The 27321-nt window shown below is 47.2% G+C and overlaps 1 protein-coding gene across 5 annotated transcripts; it reads left to right on the top strand.

Moving 5' to 3' along the window:
- The first annotated feature begins 1810 nt into the window (after window positions 1–1810).
- LOC120511101 (Golgi integral membrane protein 4-like) lies at window positions 1811–26801 on the top strand. Of its 5 annotated transcripts, none has more exons than XM_039727739.1 (13): window positions 1811–2024; window positions 6250–6324; window positions 6592–6641; window positions 7611–7664; window positions 10026–10176; window positions 10853–10935; window positions 11752–11901; window positions 12329–12468; window positions 17857–17999; window positions 18048–18103; window positions 18973–19137; window positions 20231–20302; window positions 21757–26801. In XM_039727739.1, the coding sequence occupies exons 1-13, from the start codon at window positions 1838–1840 to the stop codon at window positions 21865–21867; spliced, it is 1437 nt and encodes a 478-aa protein (XP_039583673.1). In that variant the 5' UTR covers window positions 1811–1837; the 3' UTR covers window positions 21868–26801. The 5 variants fall into 5 exon arrangements, with proteins under 5 accessions (XP_039583673.1, XP_039583672.1, XP_039583674.1 ...); XM_039727738.1 differs by having other exon boundaries at window positions 18042–18103; XM_039727740.1 differs by having other exon boundaries at window positions 18042–18103; window positions 20231–20315.
- The last annotated feature ends 520 nt before the right edge of the window (window positions 26802–27321 follow it).

The raw sequence follows: 27321 nt of genomic DNA, 5'->3' as shown, positions 1-27321 counted from the left end.
AATGTGCTGAATAGAGGCAAAATTGAGACTGAAACCCCTCATCCCACAGGCTGCTCAGGATGCAGCCAGGACATTCCAGCTCCTGACAAAGAGCCTGGAGAGATGCTGGAGCACTCAGCAACCCCAGGGCTGGGCATGTGTTAGAGACACAGCTGGGCAGTGAATCTGGAACAGTGCAGTGTCTTGGGCTGGATATCTGGGAAAATGAACGAGGTTATCCCTGGTTCTGCACACACTCAATCCGTGGCATCCCATCAGTGCTGCTCTGCTTTCCAGAAGGAGCTGCAGTAATCAGTTCATTTATCAAGGAAAGCTTGTTAGTGGAAGCTCTATCACCCCATTTCCAGCAGGCTGAGTCTCACCCGAGGCCTGGCAGAACAAATCCACCAAATCCACTTCAAATCCTCAGGGAGGGAGGGAGGAAAAAAAAAATCCTACCATAAAAAGTTATTTTGGATAAATCATAACCTTACAGGAACACTGTGCCTCAGTTTTCCCGATGACAAATGGGGGTGACAGAAGTGCCACTCATCCAATTCCCAGCAGAGCTGTAAAGCTCATTTGATTAACATTTATGGAACCACCACGCACGACTCTTCGAGGGGAATTGCTGCTGAAGAACTGTTGTGATTGTTGCTTATTCCCCCGGCGCCTGAAAGAGGGAGCTTGGCAGAACTCCAGGAGAAATATCCTTGTGAGCTCAGATAAAAGATGAGCCAGCCTGGCAGTCAGAGAAGATTCATTACAAACCTGAGGTCTCAGATGTGAGCTCAGAGCCCGGGCAGGGCTCCAGGAGCTTTGTCTGTCCCGTGAGGTACAAAACCATGGAAGGACCTTTGGGGGTCACCTTGTGCATCACACACCTGGGTAAAACCAGCTGGGCTCTGCCACAAGAGAGGAGCCCACATGGAGAGCAGGTCCAGAACACCTTGGAAGTGCCCAGGGCTGGGATGGGCAGGGCTTGGAGCAACCTGGTGGAACCCACGGCAGGGATGAGCTTTAATGTCCCTTCCAAGGCAAACCACCGGGAAAAAGCCAAACCCCCATCCTTCCCCTCCTCCCGCCCTCCTGCCTTCACCAGCTCCTCTTTTCCCACATCTTTCAGCAGCTCTTAAAGAACTCGTGTGAGGATGCTGTCCCGCTCCATCCCTCCCGGTGTCCCCCATCCTCCTCCCGTCAGCAACAGGTACCGGAGCGGGGAAGAACACCCTGCCGAGGGTCTCGGGGTGATGCCGGGGGCTCGGCATCCTGCTGTCCCCGGGTGCCCCGTGTCCCCCGAGCCCGCAGCCCCTCCCGCCGCCGAGGGCGGACTCCCGGCCGCCGCCGCCGCGATCCTGGCCGCCCTCCCGGCCCCGGTGCCGCCGCTTCCTGCAGGATCCGCCGCCGGGGGAAGCCGCGGGGAGGGGGCCCAAGGGCTTCTCCTCCTCTCGCCGGGTTATTTTTTCCGGTGCTCGCTCCAGCGGGGGAGGTGGGAAGAGCCAAAAGGCGGCGGTACCCCCTTCCCGCCCCCCCCTCTCCGCCGCAGCACATGGGAAGCAAAAGTTTTCCTCCTCCTCCTCCTCTTCCTCCTCCTGCTGCTGCTCCCGCTGCTGCTGCTCGGTGCCCTCCGCCCGCAGCCCCCCGGGCCGCCCCCCGAGGATGCTCGGGCTCCGCTCGGATGTCCCGCCGGCCGGCGAGGCGTAGAGCCCGGCAGGAGCCGCTCCGGGGCCGCGGGGAGCGGGGCCGAGCCGCGCCCGCATCTTCCGCAGCGATCCGCGGGGCGGAGGAGCGGCCGGGCCACGGTAACCGGATGGTTTAGCAGCGCCGGGGCTGCGCTGCGCCGGGCTCCGGGCCCGCCATGGGCACCGGGATGTGCTCCCGGAGGCAGAAGGGGCTGCTGCAGAGCGCCTTCTGCCTGCTCGCCCTGGCCTGCCTGGCCGCCGGGGCTTTCCTCTACAACCACTTGCAGCAGAAGGTGCGGAGCGCCGAGGCGCTGGCGCAGAAATACAAACAGCAGCAGGAAGCGCTGTCAGCCCAGCTGCAAGGTGAGTGACCCCTCCGGAGCCTCAAAGATGTGTGAGCCTCTCCGGAGCTCCACGGTGAATGACCCACTCTGGAGCTCTGAGTGACCTGCTCTGGAGCTCCACGGTGAGTGACCCCTCCGGAGCTCCACGGTGAGTGACCTGCTCTGGAGCTCTGAGTGACCCCTCTGGAGCTCCAAGGTGAGTGTGATCCTCTCCGGAGCTCCACGGTCACCGATCCTCTCCAGAGCTCCGAGATGAGTGACCAGCTCTGGAGCTCCAAGATGAGTGATCCTCCCCAGAGCTCTGAGATGAGTGATCCTCTCCGGAGCTCCAAGGTGAGTGACCCGCTCCGGAGCTGTCCCTTTGTGCACACCCTGCCCCAACTTCCCTCCCTCCCACCACAAGCATGCTCCCCTGCTCATCTCCTGGCTTTAAAGATGCTGCGCTGTTTCCTTCCCCCATTTGGATGTCAGGAAGTAGAGCAGCCCTGAGTCTGAATTGTTTCCTTCCCCCATTTGGATGTGAGGAATTAGAACCTGAGTCTGCATTGTTACTTGCCCCCATTTGGATGTCAGGAATTAGGAACTGAGTCTGAACTGGCAAAGGGGGATCGGGGCTGGATGGGCGAGCTCAGCTGCGTCACATCGATTCCATTTCCATTTCTTCTCCCTCTGGCTGCAAATCCAAACCCGAACGCGAGGCAGTGAAAACGCAGAGCAGGCTCTGAGAGGGGCTCCGCTCCCTCTGCCCCGCGTGCAAGCGAGCAGAGAGGGAAGGGCTCTGTCCCTGAAGTTTTGTCACTGTCTCTGCAGGGCGATAAACCCTCCTCGCTCTCGAGGGGTTGGTCCGGGCTGAAAAATCCGGACTAAAAAAGTCCGGGACTAAAAGAGTCCTGCCAGCTTTTTGGGGCTGATGGATGCTGCAGGTTTTTGACTCCCAAAAGAAAAAGGGGAAGAGGAAGAAGCAGAATTGGCTTTTCTGGCAAACCCACCTTGTTCTCGAGAGGTTGATCCAGGATTTAAAAAATCGTAACAGCTTTTTGGGGCTGATGCATGCTGCAGTTTTTTAGCTCCCTAAAAAGAGGGCAAGAAGAGGAGGAGGAGGAAGAACTGGCTTTTCTGATCCCATTGACAAACCCACCTCACTCTCGAGCTGTTGGGTCGGACTAAAAAAAGTCCGAGACAAAAAAAGTCCAAAAAAAGTTGTGGCAGCTTTTTGGGGCTGATGGATGCTGCGGATTTCTTTAGCTCCCTAAAGAGAGGGAGAAGAAGAGGAAGAGGAGGAGGAAGAATTGGCTTTTCTGACAAACCCACCTTGTTCTGGAGAGGTTGATCCGGGATTTAAAAAGTTGTGCCAGCATTTTGGGGCTGATGGATGCTGCTGATGGATTTTTAGCTCCCTAAAAAATGGGACGAGGAGGAGGAAGAGGAGGAGGAAGAGGAGGAGGAAGAGGAGGAGGAAGAACTGGCTTTTCTGATCCCGCTGCCCAGCGCTTGGCTCCCCTGGCAGGAGCTGCCGGAGGCCGGAAGGCAAACCCAGCGTGTGGATTCCTCCTCCCCCTCTCTCCCCTCGTTTGTCCTCCTTACATAAATGCCTGGCTGTGGGAAAATGGGATTTCAGCCCGTGGGAGGGCTGGGGACACGCGGTTACCCCTCTGCTGAGCTCTCATCTCCTTTGTCCAGCCCATGTTCCAGCCTTGCTGGGTGTGCCCAGCAGCTGCCACAGGATTTGGGGTCTCTGGAGGGATTTGCTGAGCTCCCCATGTGAGGTTTGGTGGGAATGCCCTGGGGGCAGGCAGGGCTGGAGGACGGGCAGCCCCTGGAATTCCTACAGAATGAATCCACGTGGCCAAAAATTGTTCTACTCAAAATCAAGATATTATTTAACCCCTTTTTCCCCCCCTAAAAAGTCAGTTTAGATCACAGTGTTTACATGGGAGCTCCTCCCCAGCGAAAATCAAATCCAGGGTGTTCTGTCATGACCTTTGTGGACACATCCAGGGATATTCTCCAGGGCATCCTGCAGATCTGTGACTCAACATCTGAGTCTTTCAGGGTTAAATTTCTGCTGGTGGCTGTGAGCTGCAAGTGGAGCATCCCAGCAGGGCTGCCCAGGGCTGGGTTCTGTTTGCTCAGTGTGGGCTGTGCTGTTCCCCTGCAGGAGACAAAACCCAATCAGTGAATCTAATTAACGTGTGCTCAGCTTCAGCGCTGTCACCTTGTGGTTTCTTCCATTTTCCCTTCACCTCCAGCTCAATCCCAGCCACGATCCCCAGTTTGGGACGTGCAGAGCCCAGCAGGGCAGAACTTACCCCAATCCCTCCCTGGTGTGCCAGAGGGGCTGCTGCTCCTGAGGATGACAGTGGCAGCCTCAGGGAACCCCGGTTTTTAGGAACAGCTGAGCCAAACTCATCGTTTTTCCACCCAAAGGTGTGAGCTGCAGAGCTGCAGCCTGTTGCTGGGACTCCCTGGCAGTCCTGCCCTTCCCAAACACAGCTGTTGCCATGGCTACCCTTCTTTATTTTGAGGAGACACTCTCTGTCCAACAATCTCCACAAAGACGAGGCTTCCTTTTGCATTTGGGGAAGCCTGGCAAGGGGCAGATGAGAGATAATTTTGGGAGGCTCGTCTGTGTCTGGTGCTGGGGACAACCCTGGGGCTCTGTCCCTGGCCACCAACAATGACCTTTTAGCAGAGAAACAAAACTCAGCGGGCCAGGTTGCTGCGGTCAGAATGGACCCAGGACTGCAGGAGTGACCTCACCAGGACGGCCACCTCGCCTTGGCCAGCTGGCAGCACGCCTCCCGTGCAGTGCCAAGGGCTGCTGACCTTCCTGCTGCTGGGGAGAGCCCTGGAATTACATCTGCAGCCTTCCTGAATCCCAACGTTATTTTCTCCAGGGCTGATTTCCAGCCTGCTGTCCTCCAGGGTCTGAATTTCCCGTCTGGATGGCAGCACGGTGCATGAACAGCTCCCTCAAGTTTTGAATCATCCATGACTTGATCATCACCCAAGTCATGAATACAGATCTTTAACATATTGATCTCTTTTCTGAGCCACACTCTCTTCTAACCCTGCAAGCTTTGACAGTGTCTCTGTATTTCTCCTAACTCCATCTCTTGTACGCTTTATTTTTACATCTGTGTTTTGTTGAGAAGCCCTCGTTTGTATTTTTGGCGTTTAGTTTCGATGATTGTGAAGGTAAAACCTTGGCCTGCCCTTGTGGCACGACCTGGATCCCCCTGTGCCCTTTCCGTGGTCCAGCAGCTCCCGTGGCAGCAGCTGGGGGTGGTGGATTCCAGCTGCATTTACACATCACCCCCCAGAAAAACAAATTATTCCGCATTTCTGGCTCCCCGAATCTGGCCGGGCGAGCCGCTGCTGTGTCCCAGCACAAAATGAGCAAAGAACGAGGAAAGAAAGGTGGAATTTGGGATTGTCCTGAGCGGGGAGGGACCCACGGGGACCACCCAGGTCCAGCTCCTGGCCCTGAACACCCCCAGCTCCTCTCAGGGGTTCTGGAAGGGGAAAAAACCCTGCCCTGGGTTCTGGAAGGGGAAAAAATCCTGGCCTGGGTTCTGGAAGGGGAAAAAATCCTGGCCTGGCTTCTGGAAGGGGAAAAAATCTCTCCTGCACTGAGGGTCTGAGGTAGCAACAGGCTGGGCAAGAATTAGTGTTGACTCTGGGATTCATAGAAGGTTGATCAAGCTCTTTATTCCATATTATTAAATTATTATTATTATTATTATTATTATTATTATTATTATTATTAGTGGTGGTGTTATAGTTATTATTATTATTATTATTATTATTATTATTATTATTATTAGTACGACACCTATTGCTTTTATAGATATGATATAGGTCGACCTAATTGGTCCTCTAATCTGAATTGTTTTTTTTAATATGGTGGAAAAATATCTGATTTTTTTTTAATGGTGGCGGAAATATCCGATTTTTTTTTTAAATGGCGGGAAAAATATGAATTTTTGAAATGGTGGGAAAAATATCTGACTTTTTTAACGGCGGGAAAAAAAAATCAGATTTTTTTTTTTCTTTAATGGTGGAATAAACTAGATTTTTATTTTTAATGGTGGGGGAAAATATCTGAATTTTTTTTTTTTTCAATGGTGGGGAAAATATCTGATTTTTTTTTTTTATGGTGGGCAAAAATCAGATTTTTTTGAACGGTGGGGAAAATGTCAGTGGGGATAAATGCGAGGCTGGTGGTGCTGTGCTCTCCGCAGTGGTGTACGAGCACCGCGCCCGCCTGGAGCGCTCCCTGCAGAAGGAGAGGGGCGAGCACAAGAAGACCAAGGAAGGTGAGTCCTGCCCCAGGGCAGGGAGGCTGAAAACCAGAAATGAGGGAGCCCCCGCGGGGAGGGGATGGGCGTGGGGGCCGAGGCTTCGGAGTGATGGGCAGGGCTTTGTTAGAGCGCGGCCAGAGGAAGGGAGGGAAGGGAAGGGAAGGGAAGGGAGGGATTTGAAGGCTCCTGGTTGGCGCAGGGTCACTGCAGAGGTGGCACTGCCGCTTTTTCCCGTGAGAGCACTGGTGGAATTGTCCTTACCTGCTCCCTCTCCCCTCGCAGACTTTCTGGTGTACAAGCTGGAGGCTCAGGAGGCTCTCAACAAGGAGAAGGTGCGTGTGGCTGCTGCCAGCCGGGCTGGGGACAGTGGCTCTGCTGTGGTGCCACCGGGCCCTGGAGGGCTCCGTGTGCGGCACGGGCTGAGCTTCGGCTGACTGCTCTGCCTGGGAGCTCTGGGGTGGAGGCTGCTCCTTCTTCTCCTTCACCTCCTTCTCCTTTTCCTTCTCCTTTTCCTTATTCACCTTTTCCTTCTCCTTTTCCTCCTTCTGCTTTTCCTCCTCCTTTTCTTCATCCTTTTCCTTCTTCACCTTCTCCTTCTCCTTTTCCTTCTTCTCCTTTCCTCCTTCTCATTTTCCTCCCCTTTTTCCTCCTTCTCCTTTTCCTCCTTCTCATTTTCTTCCTCCTTCTCCTTCTCCTTCTCCTTCTCCTTCTCCTTCTCCTTCTCCTTCTCCTTCTCCTTCTCCTTCTCCTTCTCCTTCTCCTCCTCCTCCCTGGCTTTGGGTGGTTTTGTGTAACTGGATAAAAGCCCCCATTGCAGGCCATGGCTGCTTGGTTATTGGGTTAAAAGTGAAAATAATTGAGGTGTCATTTCCGAACTGCACAGTTTGTCCTTAGAGGACCTTGTGCAGAAAGATGTTTGTGCGTTTTGTGCCTCGTTGGTGCAGAAGTGCAGAACTCGCTGCTGTGAGCCTCTGGCACTGATAAGAACCAACAAACCCCCGAGTCCCAACAAGAAACTCCACCTCACACGTTTCATCCCAGCCCCAGCAAAAAGAAGATAAAAATTCAACATTTTCCCGCCTGGAAATGTTCTGCTGCTCCCAGCCCCTCCCTGTGGGCTGAATTTGGCTTCTGTGGGGCTTTTCCCCCTCCCCTGGATTTTTCCTGGCTCTAATGGCACTGTTGGATCTTTTTTCTCCCTCCCCTGGATTTTCCTGGATCTAATGGCACTGTTGGATTTTTTTCTCCCTGCCCTGGATTTTCCTGGATCTAATGGCACTGTTGGATCTTTTTCTCCCCAGCAAGACTCCATGAACAGATATGGGGCCCTCAGCTCCCAGCACAAGATCCTGAAGGTGAGGGAGGTTTGGCTGCTGTGTTTTAGGGTGAAAATCCCAGGATTCCTGACTTGGGAAGGCTGAGCTGGAGCAGAGCTTCAGAAAAAAGCAGGATTTATTTGAAGGATCTCCTCAGTGGATCCACCTGGGGTGCTGGATCTTCCTACAACACATCTTCCATAATTCTATTTCTCTAAAATATCTAATCTTATTTACAAAACCATTTCTAATTCCATTTCTCCCTTAACAATATCCATTTTATTCTGTAACGTTTCTAAATCAACATTGCTTATCTCAAAATTTACACACAAATACACACTACATAAAGCTTCTATCAAACTTTTAAAATTCTGTACAAATCCATTTCCCACACTTGGGCAGCACAAGAGCCCAGCCAGAGCAGACCAGATTTTATGAGGTTTTTCTTTATAAAATTTTTCTATTTTTCTTTATAATTTTTCTATAATTTTTCTTACTGCAACATCAGCCTTTGAGCACTGTTATCACCCAGGGTTTGGCTCTTTTTCTGGGTCTCTTGGTGTGAAAATTTGGTTTATCCATCAGAGCTCACCTTTGGGCTCCTACCAAATATTCCAGTCTATGGGAGAGGCTCAGAGCAGGGCAGCTCCAAGCATTTTATAGCATTTTATTGTATTTTATACCGTTTTATAGTATTTTATACCATTTTATAGCATTTTATAGCTTATCACCTGCTCTACCTGAAGCACACCTCGATGTTCGATTTTGCTTTTGTTGGAGCAGTGCAACTGGAGGCTGCTGGGGTGGCTTTAAAAAACGTTTTTAGTGTAAACTTGGCAGTGAAATGCTGATTTAAGCTGGGATGGAGAAGGAGGGCTGGGTGGATTTCCTGCACCTCCAGCTGCCTGGCTCTGGGATTCCAGCTGGAGGAAAGGAAGTACAGTTCTGCTTTTGGGTTCTCTCCAGCCCTGTGGGTCCTGGGAACGCTCTGCAACAGCAAAATCCCTCCTCAGCAACTGCAGCTCTGCTTTGCTGCTCTCAAGGGGACACTCTGAGCTTTTTTTTATTCCTGGCTCCCTTTCTCTCGCTTCCTTTTATTGGAAGAGTGGGAAAAAAAACCCAAAAACAACCCCAACCATCTATTTTTTTTTTTTAAACTACATTTACAGCTGCTGAAAGACAAAACCAGCCCTTGGGAGTGTGGGAGATTTTTTAAAAAATTGGATTTTTTTTCTCAGAAAAAGCAGTTTTTAGCCCATGATGAGGCTGTGGGGAACAGTTCTGCCACTGGAAAGGCAGAAATGTTTCCCTGGCTCGCTCAGGAGGAAGATTTCTGCCAGGAATGTCATTGTCACCACCTGGGAAACGGGAGCTGGAGGTCCCAGATGTCCCCAGAGGGCTCCATGGCACATCTGGCTGGGGTGTCCCGGGCACTGCTGTCCCCCCTGGGTGGCTGGGGCACATCTGGAGCCTCCACCTGATTCACCCTCCACCTGATCATTTCTGGAACGTTCTTCTGCCTGGACAGCAGGAGGGAGGTGGGATGAGGGAATTTGGTGCTCTGAGTGGAAAAAATTCTAAAAATGAGAGACCCCGTTGTGGTTGTGTTCAAGGAAAGGGATGAGAATCTTGATTTTCCATTTCAGAAAGCTGATTTATTATATTGTGCTATTACACAATATTAAAATGTTGTATTAAAACTACACTAGAAGGAATGGAGAGAAAGGATCCATCAGAAAGCTGGGAAAGAAAGGAATGATGATAAAATCTTGTGGTGCTCACAGCCTCGACACAGGTGGCTGTCATTGGCATCAAGTAAAAACAAATTTACATGCTGGTAAACGATTCTCTAAATCACATCCCATACCATGGAGAAGCTGAAGCTTCCCAGCTTCCCAGGAGGAAAGATCCTGGCAAAAAGATTTTTGATAAAATATGTCTGTGACACCCCGTGAGTGCTTGTGCATTTTGGGACCATTTGGGTTCACCTTGGGTTCTTTTGGGACCATTTGAGTTCATCTTGGGTTCATTTTGGTTCATCTTGGCTTCATTTTGGAACCATTCTGGTTCATCTTGGGTTCATTTTGGGACCATTTGGATTCCTCTTGGGACCATTTTATGACCATTTGGGTTCACCTTGGGCTCATTCTGGGACCATTTTTGTTCATCTCAGGTTCATTTTGGGACCATTCTGGCTCATTTTGGGTTCATTTTGGGACCATTCTGGTTCACCTTGGGTTCATTTTGGGACCATTTTGGTTCCCCTCGGGTGCAGCCCTGGCTGGGCTCTGCTCCTGCCCAGGGTGGCTCCATGAGGAGATCCTTTTCACAAATCCCTGCTCTGTTCTGTAGCTCTGCTCCAGCCTCCCCAAGGCCTCACCCTGACTCTCCTCTCCCCAGAACCAGCACGACGACGTCAAGAAGCAGCTGCTGGAGCTGCAGCTGCAGCACAACAGCCTCAGGCTGGAGCACAGGAGGAGCCTGGAGAGCCACAGCCAGAAAGTGGCCCAGCTGCAGCAGGAGAAGGACAGCGAGGTCACCAGCCTGCAGGGTGAGGGTGGCACAGACACTGCCAGGGTGAGGGTGGCACAGACACCACCGGGGTGAGGGTGGCACAGAGACCACCGGGGTGAGGGTGGCACAGAAATCAGGCTGAGGGTGGCACAGACACCACCAGGGTGAGGGTGGGACAGACATCACCAGGGTGAGGGTGGCACAGACACCACCGGGGTGAGGGTGGGACACAGAAATCACCAGGGTGAGGGTGGCACAGACACCACCAGGGTGAGGGTGGCACAGACACCACCGGGGTGAGGGTGGCACAGACACCCCCAGGCTGAGCAGGGACTGGGATCAGGATTTGGTGGGTTGAGCCCTGTCTGACCCAGGGATGGGGAATTTGGTGGTTTTTGAAAAGCTTTTGTTCCGTTTCGGTCTCGTGTGAAGGGTGAGAGTGCAGATGTTGTAATTCACTCATCACCATCAGGAGTCGAGGGGGAAGGGAAATAAAAATGGAATTTTCTGAGTCCTGTGGCAAACACAGAGAGCCTGAGCTGAGAGCAGCAAAGGGCCTGGAGAGGAGGAATTGCTGGGAGCAACGGGGAGCAGCTCTGTGAGCCCTGGCCTTGCAGAGGTCAGGAGGAATTCGTGGTGGGAAAGGGAGATGCCACCCTTGAAAAAAAAAAACAAAAAAACTCTTTTTAAATAAATCTCTTCTTCTCCTGCAGACACGGTGTATAAACTCAGAGAAGAGAGCAGACTCCTCAGGAAAGCCCACCAGGAGGTTCACTCCCAGCTCCTCGGTGCCCAGGTAACCCCTGGGCAAATGTTCTCTGGATAAGAAATATTCACTGAACAGGAGATAATCTCTAAATAAGAAATAGTCTCTAAATAAGAAACATTCTCTAAATAAGAGATATTCTCTAAATAAGAGATATTTTCTATATAAGAAATAATCTCTAAATAACAGATATTTTCTAAATAAGAGATATTCTCTAAATAAGAAATATTCTTTAAATAAGAGATGTTTTCTAAATAAGAAATAATCTCTAAATAACAGATATTTTCTAAATAAGAGATATTCTCTAAATAAGAAATAGTCCCTAAATAAGAAATATTCTCTAAATTAGAGATATTCTCTAAATAAGAGATATTTTCTAAATAAGAAATATTCCCTAAATAAGAAATAATCTCTAAATAAGAAATAATATCTAAATAAGAAATAGTCTCTAAATAAGAGATATTTTCTAAATAAGAAATATTCCCTAAATAGTAAATATTCCCTAAATAAGAAATATTTTCTAAATGAGAAATAATCTCTAAATAAGAAATAGTCTCTAAATAAGAAGTATTCTCTAAATAGAGATACTCCCTAAATAAGAGATGTTCCCTAAATAAGAGCTATTCCCTAAATAAGAGATGTTCCCTAAATAAGAGATGTTCCCTAAATAAGAGATGTTCCCTAAATAAGAGATATTCCCTAAATAAGAAATAGCCTGTAAATAAGAGATATTCTGTAAATAAATGATATTCCCTAAATAAGAGCTACCCCTAAACCATTGCTCCAGCTGCCGGCAGGGAGTGCTGAACCCCTGCGAGGCTCCCCTGCCTCCCTCTCCTCCCCTAGGCCCAGGTGGAGGAGTTCAGGCAGCTCAAGGAGGCTCTCCAGAAGATGCCGGGCTTGAGAGGAGGAGGAGGAGGAGGAAGAGGAGGAGGAGGGAAGGGGCAGCAGCCCCCGGTGCCAGCCAGCAGCCAGCTGCAGCCAGGGGGGCAGGAGGTGAGCAGGGCTGCATTTTCCTCAGCCCTTGAGGACGTGTGGTTTCTAATAAAACATTTATTTGTTCTTTCATAGAGGATTTGTTTCTTCTTTCCTAAATGATTTGTTCTTTCATAGAGGATTTGTTTCTTCTTTCCTAAAGGATTTATTTGTTCTTTCATAAATGATTTATTTGTTCTTTTAGAAAGGATTTTTTTCTTCTTTCCTAAAGGATTTATTTGTTCTTTCATAAATGATTTATTTGTTCTTTTAGAAAGGATTTTTTTCTTCTTTCCTAAAGGATTTATTTGTTCTTTCCTAAAGGATTTGTTTGCTCTCTCATAAAGAATTTGTTTGCTCTCTCATAAAGGATTTCTTTGCTGTTTCATAAAGGATTTTCTGGCCCAGATTTGGGGGTGTTTGACAGGCAGGGGTGTCTCCTGTGCAGGATGTGAAGATGCTGATGCACATCCAGGTGAGGAGCCACGAGCAGAGCCCGGCTCCTGCAGGACAACCCTCCCCAGCAGGAAATGCCCCCGTGCCAGGCAGGCAGCAGGCAGCGGGCAGCAGAGAGGTGCCACTGCACAGGTGGGTGACACAGCGCTTCTACTCGCAGGTTTTGGGGTGGAGATGACCAAAAAGAGCATCCCTCGTCTTGTTTTTATTGTGGTTTGCTTGAAAAATGGGGTTTTTTACTGGTTTTTGTGACATAAAATTGCAGGACAACCCTCCCCAGCAGGAAATGCCCCCGTGCCAGGCAGGCAGCAGGCAGCGGGCAGCAGAGAGGTGCCACTGCACAGGTGGGTGACACAACGCTTCTACTCTCGAGTTTTGGGGTGAAAATGCCCAAAAGGGTCATCCTCTTCTTGTCTCTTTCGTGGATTTGCTTGAAAAAATTGGTTTATTACTGGTTTTGTGACACAAAATTCTTCTACTCTCAAGTTTTGGGGTAAAGATGCCCAAAAAGAGCATCCTCTTCTTGGTTTTATTGTGGGTTTGCCTGAAAAATGGGGTTTTTACTGGTTTTGTGATACAAAACGCTTCTACTCTCAAGTTTTGGGGTGAAAATGACCAAAAGGAGAATCCAAAATTCTTCTATTCTCAAGTTTTGGGGTGGAGATGCCCAAAAGGAGCATCCTTCTTCTTGTCTCTTTTGTGGATTTGCTTGAAAAAATTGGTTTATTACTGGTTTTGTGACACAAAATTCTTCTACTCTCAAGTTTTGGGGTGAAAATGATCAAATGGAGCATCCTCTTCTCCTCTTCTTGTCTTTATTGTGGGTTTGCCTGAAAAATTGGGGTTTTTCAATGAGGCAGGACAACCCTCCCCAGCAGGAAATGCCCCCGTGCCAGGCAGGCAGCAGGCAGCGGGCAGCAGAGAGGTGCCACTGCACAGGTGGGTGACACAGCGCTTCTACTCTCAAGTTTTGGGGTGAAAATTATCAAAAGGATCATCCTCTTCTTGTCTTTATTGTGGGTTTCCCTGAAAAAATGGGTTTTTTTACTGGTTTTGTGACACAAAACGCTTCTACTCTCAAGTTTTGGGGTGAAAATCACCAAATGGAGCATCCTCTTCTTGTTTTTATTGTGGGTTTGCCTGAAAAATGGGGTTTTTTACTGGTTTTGTGACACAAAACGCTTCTATTGTCAAGTTTTGGGGTGGAGATGCCCAAAAGGAGATCCAGAATTGTTCTGTTCTCAAGTTTTGGGCTGAAGATGCCCAAGAAGAGCATCCTCTTCTTGGTTTTATTGTGGGTTTGCCTGAAAAATGGGGTTTTTTACTGGTTTTGTGACACAAAACGCTTCTATTGTCAAGTTTTGGGGTGAAGATGCCCAAAAGGAGCATCCCTCTTCTTGGTTTTATTGTGGGTCTCCTTGAGAAATGGTGTTTTTACTGGTTTTGGTGACACAAAATTCTTCTGCTCCCTCCTTTTGGGGTGAAGATGCCCAAAAGGAACGTCCTCTTCTTGTCTTTATTGTGGGTTTGCCTGAAAAATTGGGGTTTTTCAATGAGGCAGGACAACCCTCCCCAGCAGGAAATGCCCCCGTGCCAGGCAGGCAGCAGGCAGCGGGCAGCAGAGAGGTGCCTTTTGGGGTGAAGATGCCCAAAAGGAACGTCCTCTTCTTGTCTTTATTGTGGGTTTGCCTGAAAAATGGGGTTTTTTACTGGTTTTGGTGAAACAAAATTCTTCTGCTCCCACCTTTTGGGGTGAAGATGCCCAAAAGAAGCAGCCCTCTTGTTTTTATTGTGGGATTGCTTGGAAAACGGGTTTTTTACTGGTTTTTGGGACACCAAATTCTTCCATTCTCAAGTTTTGGGGTGAAGATGCTCAAAAGGAGCATCCTCTTCTTGTCTTCACTGTGGGATTGCTTGAAAATGGATTTTTTTACTGGTTTTGGTGGAATTCCTGGGAGTCTGGGCATCCAGATGTGGGGCACAGATTTGTGGAGAGTTTTTAAAGTTTGATAGAAGGTGGATGTAGTGTGTGTTTGTATGTAAATTTTGAGGTAAGAAATGCTAATTTTGAAATGTTATAAAACAAGATGGGTGTTGCTGAAAGCAAAATAAAATTAGAAATAAGTTTTACAAGGATGGTTTCGTAAATATTATTAAATATTTTATCGTTATAGATAAAATCATTAAAGATTTTATCTATATATTATATATTTCTTATCTATATATATTTTTTTTTAAAGATTAAAGAGAAATAGAATTATGAAAGATATATTGTAGCAATGAGGGGTAATTTTAGATGGTCAACTTTAGGACATTTATAATACAGTGTAGCAAAAGCTGATAAGCCAAGAAACACTTTTAATACATTGAAATTAAGAAATAGTCGACTTCTGACTGCGATAATTTGAATTACAACACCTGTATTGTTTTATCTCTAAGTAAAAAAAAGTAATCCAGCATACAGACACTGGGGAAACCAGTAAAACCAGTTGTAAAACCAGTTGTAAAACCAGTTGTAAAACCAGTTGTAAAACCAATTGATTGTGCCAGCAGCTCTGGCAGGACACTGCTCTGTTCTGCAAAAGGAAGAAAATGTTTTTCTGGGGCTGCAATTCATCAAAGCCTGGCCCCAGCCCAGCAAGAAAAGAAGTGCAAAGTGGCAAAGTGCTTCCTCGTGCAGCTGATTTGTGCAGCTCGCTGCAGCAAACAGGATTTCATTTCTTTTTATCTGCAGAGGAAACTTCTGGATCCCCTTCCAGACTCAGCCTGTTCCTGCCCTTTCTTCTCTTCTATTTTTGTCTCTGCCCTGAACCCGTGGCCTTTGCAGGGCGGGGATTGTACTTTGATTGATTTTTAATTTTTTATTTAAATGGCCACATCCTCCCCAGAGTGCTGGGATAAATCAGTCTGAGGGCACTGCAGGAGCAGCTCAGGGTTTGAGCTCCTGGAGCCTTTTGGGGCCGCCCAAAGCGGGGCCCGACGAGCCCCTGGTGGGGGCCGAGCTGTGTTTGATGGATTTATAACAAATTGTGATTTTTCTCACTGAAGGGTTTGTGTGCTGGCTGCAGCAGCTGCTGGAGTCAAAGGCACTTGTCCTTTCCAGCAATTAAAAAATTAAAATATCTTAAACAGATTTTAAAATTTCATTTGTTTCTCTGCTGACTTCAAGACCTCCTGAAATCAAAGTCACTTGTGTTTTCCAGCAATTAAAAAATTAAAATATCTTAAATAGATTTTTAAATCTCATGTGTTTGTGTGCTGGCTGCAGCAGCTGCTGGAGTCAAAGGCACTTGTGTTTTCCAACAATCAAAAAAATTAAAATATCTTAAATAGATTTTTAAATCTCATGTGTTTGTGTGCTGGCTGCAGCAGCTGCTAAGTCACAGCCACTTGTCCTTTCCAGCAATTAAAAAAATTAAATATCTTAAATAGATTTTAAAATTTCATTTGTTTCTCTGCTGGCTTCAGGAGCTTCTAAAGTCAAAGCCACTTGTCCTTTCCAGCAATTAAAAAATTAAAATATCTTAAATAGATTTTTAAATCTCCTTTGTTATCCTGCTGGATTCAAGAGCTGCTGAAGTTAAAGCCACTTGTCCTTTCCAACAATTAAAAAAATGAAATCTCTTAGGCAGACTTTTAAATCTCATGTGTTTCTCTGCTGGATTCAAGATCTCCTGTAATCAAAGCCACTTTCCTTTCCAGCAATTAAAAAAATGAAATATGTTAAATAGATTTTAAAATTTCATTTGTTTGTCTGCTGGGTTCAGGATCTCTTGAAGTTAAAGCCATTGTCCTTTCCAGCAATTAAAAAAATTAAAATATCTTAAATAGATTTTAAAATCTCATTTGTTTGTCTGCTGGGATTCAAGATCTCCTGAAGTCAAAGCCACTTGTCCTTTCCAGCAATTAAAAACTGAAATGTCTTAAATAGATTTTTAAATCTCATGCTTGGAGTTTGCTGTAACTTACTGGAGTTAAAAAGTTTTGCTTCTACTCTATCTTTAATATAATACACTATCTCTTTAATATAATATAGTAGAATAAAATAATAAATGAGCCTCCTGAGAGCAGGCAGCTTTTTAATAGAATATAGTATATCTTTAATATAATATGTAAATCTTTAATATAATATGTATATCTTTAAGATAATATAGTATATCTTTAATATAATATAGTATATCTTTAATATAGCATATCTTTAATATAATGTGGTATATCTTTAATATAATATGGTATATCTTTAATATCATATACTATATTTTTAATATAATATACTATATCCTTAATACAATATACTATATCTTTAATAGAATATAGTATAATAAAACAACAAATGAGCCTCCTGAGAGCATGCAGCTCTTTAGTATAATATAGTATATCTTTAATAGAATATGGCACATCTTTAATATAATGTGGTATATCTTTAATCCAATATACCATATCTTTAATCCGATATAGCATATCTTTAATATAATATAGCATATCTTTAATCCAGTATATCATATCTTTAATATACTATAGCATATATTTAATCCAGTATAGCATATCTTTAATATAATATAGTATATCTTTAATAGAATATACTATATCTTTAACACAATATAGTATAATAAAAAATGAGCCTCCTGAGAGCATGCAGCTCTTTAGTATAATATAGTATATCTTTAATAGAATATGGCACATCTTTAATATAATGTGGTATATCTTTAATCCAATATACCATATCTTTAATCCGATATAGCATATCTTTAATATAATATAGCATATCTTTAATCCAGTATATCATATCTTTAATATACTATAGCATATATTTAATCCAGTATAGCATATCTTTAATCCGATATAGCATATATTTAATATAATATAGCATATCTGTAATAGAATATAGCATATCTTTAATATAATATAGCATATATTTAATCCAATATATCATATCTTTAATCCAATATAGCATATCTTTAATCCAATATAGCATATCTTTAATATACTATAGCATATCTTTAATCCAGTATAGCATATATTTAATCCAATATATCATATCTTTAATCCAATATACCATATCTTTAATCCAATATAGCATATATTTAATCCAATATAGCATATCTGTAATATAATATAGCATATATTTAATCCAATATAGCATATCTTTAATATAATATAGCATATATTTAATCCAATATATCATATCTTTAATCCAATATACCATATCTTTAATCCAATATAGCATATCTTTAATATACTATAGCATATCTTTAATCCAGTATAGCATATCTTTAATCCAATATAGCATATCTTTAATAGAATATAGCATATCTTTAATCCAGTATAGCATATATTTAATCCAATATAGCATATCTTTAACCCAGTACAGCACACCTTCAATCCAGTCCCCCACATCTCCAGTCCAGTCTCCCACATCTCCAGTCCAGTCCCCCACATCTCCAGTCCAGTCCAGCACTCCCACAGGTGTCCCCGAGCCCGCAGCCCCTGCCCCGCTGACCCGGCCGTGTTTGTTTGCAGCTGGCAGAGCCCCCCGGGCACCCCCCGGGCCCCGCAGCCCCCCCCGGGCACTGCCCGGGCTGGGCACAGGGCTGGGCACGGGGGCAGCCCCGGCCCCGGCAGAGCGCAGCCGGCGCGGGAGGACGAGGAGGAGCTGCAAATGGGTATGCAAATCATTGTCCCTGTCCCATCCCTGTCCCTGGCAGATGCAGGAGTCATCGGCAGGGAGGTGCAGTCCCAGAAAGAGCCCGTGCTCCAGGAGCCCATGGTGAGTGACCAGAGGCTTGGAAGGGACCTTAAACCCCATCCCATCCCATCCCATCCCATCCCATCCCACCCCATCCATCCCATCCCATCCCATCCCATCCCATCCCATCCCATCCCATCCCATCCCATCCCATCCCATCGCATCCCATCCCATCCCATCCCATCCCATCCCATCCCACCCCACCCCAGCCATCAAAAATCCCATCTCACCCCATCCCCAGCATCACAAACTCCTCCAGGGCTTAGAAGGGATCTTAAATCCCATCTCATCCCATCCCAGCCATCAAAAATCCCACCCCAACCATCAAAAATCCCATCTCACCCACCCCAGTCCCCTTCCCCTGCCCCAGGGTGCTCCAAGCCCTGCCCAGCCTGGCTGGGGAAAGTTTTCATCTTCTCGTCCTGCCCTGTTCCATCTGGCTCAGGATAAGAGTCCAATCAACCAATAATCACCCAGAAGTTCCTGTAAGCTCCAAACTCCCTGGGTGTGGAGGGATGCCAAAGATAATCAATCAATAATCACCCAGAAGTTCCTGTAAGCTCCAAACTCCCTGGGTGTGGAGGGATGCCAAAGATAATCAATCAATAATCACCCAGAAGTTCCTGTAAGCTCCAAACTCCCTGGGTGTGGAGGGATGCCAAAGATAATCAATCAATAATCACCCAGAAGTTCCTGTAAGCTCCAAACTCCCTGGGGGTGGAGGGATGCCAAAGATGTTTTGGGGTTTTTTAACAAGCACTAACAGGCCTGGAGAGGTGCAAGTGCTCCAGGCTTGCAGGGGAGGGCAGGCTGCTGAGGGAATATTCCTGAGGGAATATCCTTCCACAAGAGGCTTTTCCTTTTTATTTATTTTTATTTTTTCTGCCCAGATGCCGGATGATGCTGCAGATCCTGCCCAGGACCCCAACAACCAGGGCGAGGATGAGTTTGAGGAGGCTGAGCTGGAGAGACCTGACTTTGAGGAGAAGGTGGGAGCCTCAGAGAAGTTCAAGGAGCCCAGCGTTAAAGAAGAGTGGAAGGAGAAGCCACCAAAGGTGACAACCACAGGGCCAGGGAGGGATCCCCAGCTGGGGAGAGCTTCAGGAAACATCAGGTTCCTGATGGATCCTTAATCCCACTGGGAGATGTGGCAGGCAGGACAAAACTCTTTGGCAGGTTGCTCAAACCAACCTATTTTTTCTTCCACTGGTTGTGATGGGGCTTGAAATTTCCATTTCAGAGGAATGTTTGGTCCTTTGTTTTCACTCTGCTTGTGTTTTTTATCAGCTGTGCAAGTCCAGCTCTGGCACAGAGTGGAGCAGAATAAGCCAAGGTTCAAGATTTACTAAACCAGAGTTTAGGAAATTTTCTTTTAGCCAAGCACCAGAGCTTGTTCTGCTTCATTTTCTCTGCTTTTGAAATCCCCCCTGGCGCTTGCAACGCCTTTAGGGGTGGGGAGATGTGGAACTTTGCTGCACTTGGGAGCAGAACCAGGGACAATAATCTGAGTTTGTGCTGGGGTTCTGGTCAGGGCAGCCTGTCCCAGCTCCTGGCAGATGTGGGAGCTCTGCCTCCCTGTTTGCTTCCTTGCAGATGGAATCCATTTGTTTCACCGAGTGTTTCTTGCTGCCTGAAGCCAGGCTCTGCAGCAGGGAAATGTTCATTTGTTTTGACAAGCAGCTGAATGTTGCTTGTTTTAAAAAAAAAAAAAAAAAGGAGTGTTTTATCTGTCAGGCTCTAAAATCATGACAAATGGTGGGATTAAGAAAGAAAAAAAAAGAAATCCAGGCCAATGAAATCAAATAAGAGAGAGGTGCTGGCACCAGCAGAGCAACACCTCCTTGAGATTAGTGAAAATGTGGGAAGAATTAGTGGCACAAATACCTGCCCTTCAGATCTGGCTGTGCTGTGCTCCCTAAAGCTCTACCCTAAATAACCCCAAATCTTCCAGAGGCAACAGCCCTGGGGCCCTGCTGCTGCAGAGAGAGGAGCTGCCAGCAGGTGGGAAGAGACTGGATGGAAAAAATAACTGGAATTTGTGTGTCCTGATTGTCCCTCTGCTCCCCTGACTCCTGATGCAGCCCTCGGGCTGTGCTGCAGGCTGGCACAGGCTGGGCACTCTCACCCCTGCCTGCCTGTGTTTTTTAGGATGCTGGCAGACCTGCCAAGGCCAGGGAGGAGCCACTGGAGGATTACCAAGAAGATCAGGAGCAGGAAATTGTACGACACCAAGGTTCTTCCTCTTTCCCTCTCTGGTGTGGGGTCACCCGGGGGTGTTGGCAGCCAGGAGCTGGGGGGAGTCAGCTTTTTGGGGTGAGCAGGGGGGCACTCAGCTTTTTGGGGTGAGCAGGGCTCCAGCTCTGCCTCTGCCTGCCCAGTGAGGGGTCCAGAGCAAAGCTGGAGCTCGCTGCTGCCTTTTCCAGGTGTTCAGAGCACCTTTTGTGCTCTGTCTGCATCCATCTGCAGCAGCTGAGCTGGGGGATGCTCCCAACAGCAACTGGGAGGAATTATTGGAGGAATTATAGGAGGAATCACAGCAGGAATCAGTCACAGGAAGAATTATAGGGGGAATCATAAGAGGAATTTTAGGGGGAATCACAGGAGGAATCACAGGAGGAATCACAGCAGGAATCAATCACAGGAGGAATTATAGGGGGAATAATAAGAGGAATTTTAGGGGGAATCACAGGAGGAATTATAGGAGGAATCACGGGAGGAATTATAGGAAATTATAGCAGGAACTATAGGAGGAATCGCAGGAGGAATTATAGGGGGATTCATAGGAAGAATCACAAGAGGAATCAGTCACAGGAGGAATTACAGGGGGAATTATAGGAGAAATTATAGCAGGAACCAGAGGAGGAATTTTCGGAGGAATCAATCACAGGAGGAATTATAGGGGAAATCACAGGAGGAATCACAGGAGGAATCACTGCAGGAATCAATCACAGGAGGAATTATAGAAGGAATCACAGGGGAATCACAGGAGGAATCACTGCAGGAATCAATCACAGGAGGAATTATAGAAGGAATCACAGGAGGAACCAAGGCTGTGCCAGTGCAGCAATGCCAGATCAATATTTTTCAAGCACGAGCTGGAGAGGATCACCCTGGCACCTCCTGGCTCACAGAGACAGAAATGAATCCTCTTCCAGTCTCATTAATTCCCTCCCTGCCCTTTGTGGGTGGCTCCTGAGGGTTTTTTCTGCAGTTCCCCAGGATTGCTGAGGGTTTGGGGAAAGAGAGGGTGGGCAGAGCAGAGCTGGTGCCAGGTCTCCTTTCCCTGAGTGATTCCTCTTGTAGGGGTCTACAATGGATGTTGGAGCTGAAATCATCCCTGGAGGCTGTGCTGGCCTGGCTGGGGCTGGTGACACAGTTTTAAAGGTGGTGGATGTAAAACATCAGCTCCTCAAACCTGCTCTTTCCACCTGCCCCTCATTCTGCTCCAGCAGCAGGCTGAGGTGTCCAAGCTGCACTGCCAGGACATTAAATGTGCTTAAAACCCCTCTGTGTCCTGCCAGGACACCTGAAGGTGCCACCAGAGGTGGGTTCTTCCCTCTTTTCCCAGGTTTCCAAAGCTGGAGGAACAGTTCTGGTCAGGGACAGCGTGGTGTGCTTTGGGGTCTCCTTTTCCAGGATTTCCTTTGGGCTGATTTTTCCTTCTGTGCCCCCAGGAGGATCATGGAGGGGAGGTGGATGACAACGATGACCTGGAGCTTGGCCAGGAGCAGAAGGACCGTGTGGGCAGGCAAGGAGCTGCTGGCAAGAAGGATGACTACTTCTGAGAGCTGCTGAAAGAACGGGATACTCCAGGAACGAGGGGATGGGAGCTCCTCTGGGAGCTGCCTCCTGAGCGAAACAGTGCCCAGAGCAAAGGCAGGAGGAGGGAGCTCTCTGCAGGCCCTGGCAGGGGGGGTGCAGATGAAAATCCCACCAGTGTGGGGCACCTGCTGCCTCTCAGAGATCTCTCAGACTGGGAGTGATCTTATCCTGCTGCTTTTCTTAAAGCACTTTTGATTTACTGTGTTCTTCACCCTCTTGTTTTTCACACTCCCTTTGGAAGCTGGAGAGGGTTTTTTTGGCTGGTTTTGGGGGTGTTTTTTACCCCCCCTGGGCAGCAGAGGGCCCTGGACTCACTCGACTGGTCTCTAATACAAAGGAATCTGCCTTGATAAATAATTTTGTGTTTCTTTAGCACACTCTGAGTAGGGCGGGGAGGGAAGCAGAGGAAATGTCCTGTTCTTTGCCTGGAGCTGTGCAGGAGCACCAAGCACAGCCAGCAGAGTGTGGTGTGAACTCCTGCAGCCCCTTCCTGCTGCAGAGACCCTCCAGAGACAGGAGCAGATCCCTGCAGAGCCCTCCTTGGGCTGGGACAGTCCTGCTGGCCTCAGTGTCCCCTGGAATGCTGGGGCTCTTCTCTGCTGGAGCTCAGGGCTGCCCTGAGCTCAGAGAGGCTCCTCCCCACGGGGACAGGGACAGCCACACCAAGAAACAGGAAAAAAAGGAATATTTGCAGCCCAACTCACGCAGTTTCAAGCTGTTTGGATTGTTGCCAGTCTCCCAACAGGAGCTAAGGTAAATTTTGTCTCTTCTGGACAGGTTTTGATCAGCAAGCTGGGTGTTGTTGATGGAGTAGATTGAATCCTGTGGGACTTTACCTGGCCTCCAAAAGACATCTTACCTGACCTCAGGGACAAAAAGGAACAGTCAGCTGGAACCCCTGGAAATTAAAATGAAAGGATAATGAGTTTAATCACAATATCTCAAAGCCCAGAACCTGTTTTAAGTGATAAGAACAGGGCAGAGCTGTCCCACTCCCTGTGCCTGAGCTGTGTCCTGCTTCCTCATCCCCAGACTCTGGGACCTCAAACACAGCTTGTGCCTGAATCTCATCACCTGCTAAAAAATCGGAGCCTCTTTGTTCTCTATTTGAATTAGTTGAGCTCTTTGCAATCCCTTGTTTGTGGCATATTTTGCAAGCACTTTTAGACACTGGGGAAAACAATATTTAATTCCCAACAAGCTCAGCCTTTTTCATTCTGACAGCACTGATTATTTTTTTCTTCCACTGGTTGTAACAGAGCTTGAAATTTACATTTCATAGGAGTTTTTGGTTCTTTATTTTCATTCTGCTTGTGTTCCTTACCAGTACAATCAGCTGTGCAAATCCAGCTCTGGCATAGAATCGAGCAGAGTAAGGAAAGGGACAATTTTAGGGAATTATCTTTTAGCCAAGTGCCAGAGCTGCTCATGGAGCCCAGAGAGGAGCTCACGACAGAACCCCAGTGGGGTTTTAGGTACCCAAAATGCCCTGAGATGGTTCAGGCTGCGTTGGTGCCTTGCCAGCCCTGTGTCATGCAGCTCCTCTGTGAACAGCTCACCCACAGCAGAGCAGCTGAGGCTGCAGTTCCTTTTGCAGAGCATCCTGAGCAGAGCTGCCTCCCTGTCCCAGGGCAGAGCAGCCCCCTGCCTCCCCAGCACGGCCCCAGGGCCAAAGCTCTGTGCCCAAGTTGGGTTCTGTGCTTCCTTTTCTGCCTTCTGGGATTGAAGATGATGGTTCACACTCAGATCCGGGTGTTTATTGTTTCTTTTATCAATGCTACAGTCTCACAGCGCTGAGCTCTGCAGTATTTCATTAACAAGGCACAAAATGGCCAAACAATCTCTTGTTGCAAGGTCTTTTAAGGCTAAACTATCCAATTAAGAAATTACACCTAAATTATTGTTACTTTTAACCCAATAACCAACCCCCCGTGCCCACAATGTGGAGTTTTTATCCAATTACACAAAACGTCCCAATCCCATGGAGAAGAAGGAAGAAGAAGGTAAAGAAAACAGCCAGACTCTGCCCTAAAACCTCCATCTTCCTTCATATTTATTTCTGTATTCTAAAACCCCAAACTCTGAGTTTTCCACCCTGTGATATTACACACTTCTGACCAACCCCACACCCACGATTCCAGTGCTATCAATCAATTTTGGAAGCCTCTCCACAGCCCCAGGTCAGTGCAGTGTTCTCCTGGGGGTCAGAGCCTTTCAGCACAGAAAGTTTAAAATTTCAGCAGCCAAAGTTCCATCACCCAGCTGTGTTCAGCTCAGCTCTGCCTCCCTGGCACTTCAGCCCTGACTGGGAGTGAATCAGGCACTGGAAACAGGAGCCCAGTGGGGCTGAGGCTGCTCAGGGATTCAGGCTGCAGGATAATCTAAATTAGGAGGCAGATTCTCTGTGTTTGCACGTCCAGGGTGAGTAATCCTCAAAGTTATGACTTGGAGGGAACTGCAGCAACTCAACTGAGTGCAAAGCTCGCAGCTTGGAGGATGCTTTAGGAACCATATGTCATGTGCTGCCCTCAGCTGAGAGCAAACAGCTCTGCCTGGGGACTGGCTGCCCCGGCCACACTGAGACTAAAATTAGCAGAGTGTTGCATAAATTGTGAGCTGTAGCTTGGCAGTGCTTCACAGTGAGTTCTGATACTCCTTCACTGTTTCCTTGAGGAGAGACAATAAAGGCAGGGGAGGAGAAGCAGAAAAGCCCCGTGGTGGCTGGAGGCTGTGAAGCGATCTGGGACGCTGCTGGGCTTCACAGCTCACACAGATCACAGGCTCGGCCTGAGCAGCAGAAGGCTGAAGCAATGCCATAAAAAAAGCCCAGGCTGGGTTTTACTGCACAGGACAAGGTCTCAGGAAACAGATGGATTGATAAGAGAGCAAACAATGAGATAAAGGATTCACAGGGAGCCAGCACAGCCAGGCTGACCAAGCCAAAGCAGGGGGTCTGCTTGGCTCTGCCATAAACAATTGGGTTTGTGCTCAGCCACGGTGCAAGGCCAAAAATAGTGCAGAAGGTGGAGTTAACCTGTAGCATTGTCATTCTTTTGGTGGGTTCAGGGCCTTCACTTCTGTGCCAACCATTTTCCCTCCCTGCACCACACTCCAGACCTTTGGATCTCCCAGCAGAACTCAGGGTGAGCTGTCCATCACAAATTGTTCATCACAAGTTGTCCATCACAAATTGATAAGCTCAAGTTGTCCACCACAAATTGTTCATTACAAATTGATAATCTCAAGATATCCCTACAAGTTGTCCATCACAAATTGTCCATCACAAATTGTCCATCACAAATTGTCCATCACAAGCTGTTCACCACAAGTTTCCCATCACAAGTTTTCCACCACAAGTTGTCCATCTCAAGTTGTCCACCACAAATTGTCCATCACAAGCTGTCCATCACAAGCAGCCACAGAGGCTGGTGCCAGATCTCCTCCTGGGAACAATCACCTCTGTCAGGAGAAGGGCACAAGGTTTGAAGGAGTCAAAATTTGCTTGCTTTGGCTCCAGCCCCTGGCTGACCACGCTCCCATTTCTCAGGAAGGGCTGTCAGAGCTCCAGGTTTTGCATTCCTGGCTGGAATTCCACGTGTAAATTTGCCAAGAAGTGCCTTGAGCAGCACAGCACCTCTTCCTGCTCCAATCTCTGAGTGGTTTCCAAGCCATAACTGCACCTTCAGCATCCTATTCTATGCTGATCCTATTTTTTTATTGATCCCTCTTGGTATCAAAAGAGATTCCTGGCAACTTTCCATAGGCTTGCAGACACCCCCATTCAATCTGGTGAAAAATTAGATGTGGAAATAACTTGCAATACTTGATATTGGTAAATTAAAGATTTCCTCAGGAAATTCCTCCACTTGAAAAATTCAGTGTAAATGGAAAAATCCATTTTTCTTTCCAAGAGGAAAAGGTGTCCTGATGTCAGACCATTCATGCTCAATGCATCAGAAAGCAAATTCATTTAAACAAATTCCACCCTGCTGCAAATTGCGCTTTGTGTATATGCGAGCATCACCTTCTGGGTATGATTTGGGTTTGCTTTTGTTCAGGCTATGAAATAAAAATAGGCCTGGGGATCTTATTTTTGTTGTGTTTCCAAGTTACATAATTCAAATGTTGTTTTTAAAGAAAACACACAGGAAGCTGCAATGTGTTTCTAAATAGGTGACAGTGAAGAACTACAGCAATGTGTTCAGGCACATTTCTGAGGGTTTTAACAAAATAATGTGTTAATTATTCTATTTTACAAGTTAAATATAGACAAATGCTTATGTCTTGCTATAAAATCTGGAACACATCTTTATGTAAAACCTGATCAAAACCAAAAAGAAATGTTGCCTTTTTTTCCCCTGCCACTCAGAAAAGCACTTAAAGCAACTTTTACCAATTTAACAGCTCGAAGAACCTCCTCACACTGTTTAATCCTGTATTTTTATTATTGTTTCATTACAGCTCTTTTCTTTCCCTGTTTAGACAAGTCAATACTCTCGTGTGCCTCTCTCAAGGTCGTTCAGAGAACATTAATTATGGTGTAAAGCTGGGATGGAGCACTGCTGTCTCCTCCTGTGCTGCAAAAATCCACTGCTGCCTCCACCCCAGGGGTAGGTGAAGGGCTGGCCCTGCTGCAGGGGGAGGAAATGAAGGGGAATTTGGGGCAAGGCAAGAAGAGGAATTTGGGGCAAGGCAGGGAGAGGAATCTCCTCGTCCCTTCTGTCCCAGGGCGTGCCCTAAGACCCGGAGTTATCCTGCTCTCAGCTGGGCTCCTGGGAGGGTCTCGTGTCTTTCTCACATCCTCGCCGAGTTCATTTAAATTCCCAGAGCCAGGAGGTTGGAGCAGCCTGGGTGTGCGGTTATCACCGTGTTAAAAATAAAATTAAATTAAATTAAAGCTGTGTGAGGTCTGTTTTTTCGAACAAGGTTTGCATCAGCTGGAGGGGAGCTGTGTCACCTTCCCAGCCTGTCCTGACCCCGGCCCTGCTGGTGTCAGCCCCTGGGGACAGAGGCACCTCCCGGCCATCCCCAGGCTCATTTTTGAGGGGTTTTAACCAAGGTTTTTACAGGTTAAATATAGATAAATGTTTATGTTCTGCTATAAAAATTAAAATAGGATCCTATGTAAAACCAGTTCAAAACACGGACAAGTTTTAAAAAATATCATTGTTTGGTGTGGGGTGAAATCTGCAACTCGACCAAGACAGGACAGAACAGACCCCCAAATCCTGGGGGATGCAACACTGGTGGGCACAGCAGAGCCCGGGGGAGGCACGGCAGGGGCTGCACATCCCCTGTGCCGACCCCTGGGGGGGTCTGAGCATCCCTGTGCCATCCCTTGTGGGGTCTGAGCATCCCTACACTGACCCTTGTGGGGTCTGAGCATCCCTGTGCCAACCCTTGTGGGGTCTGTGCAT

This window comes from Passer montanus, unplaced genomic scaffold (genome assembly GCF_014805655.1).
Source record: "Passer montanus isolate IOZ18808 unplaced genomic scaffold, ASM1480565v1 scaffold62, whole genome shotgun sequence".
NCBI classification, from domain to species: Eukaryota; Metazoa; Chordata; class Aves; order Passeriformes; family Passeridae; genus Passer; species Passer montanus.
The sequence above is the reverse complement of the archived record's forward strand: the minus strand, read 5'-3'. Positions and strand labels throughout refer to the sequence as shown.

Coding starts and splice junctions, on each gene's coding strand:
- LOC120511101 (XM_039727738.1), top strand. CDS start 1,838: ATGGGCACCGGGATGTGCTCCCGGAGGCAGAAGGGGCTGCTGCAGAGC. Junction 6,642..7,610: donor AGGCTCTCAACAAGGAGAAG/GTGCGTGTGGCT, acceptor TTTTCTCCCCAG/CAAGACTCCATGAACAGATA. Junction 18,000..18,041: donor CGAGGAGGAGCTGCAAATGG/GTATGCAAATCA, acceptor TGTCCCTGGCAG/ATGCAGGAGTCATCGGCAGG.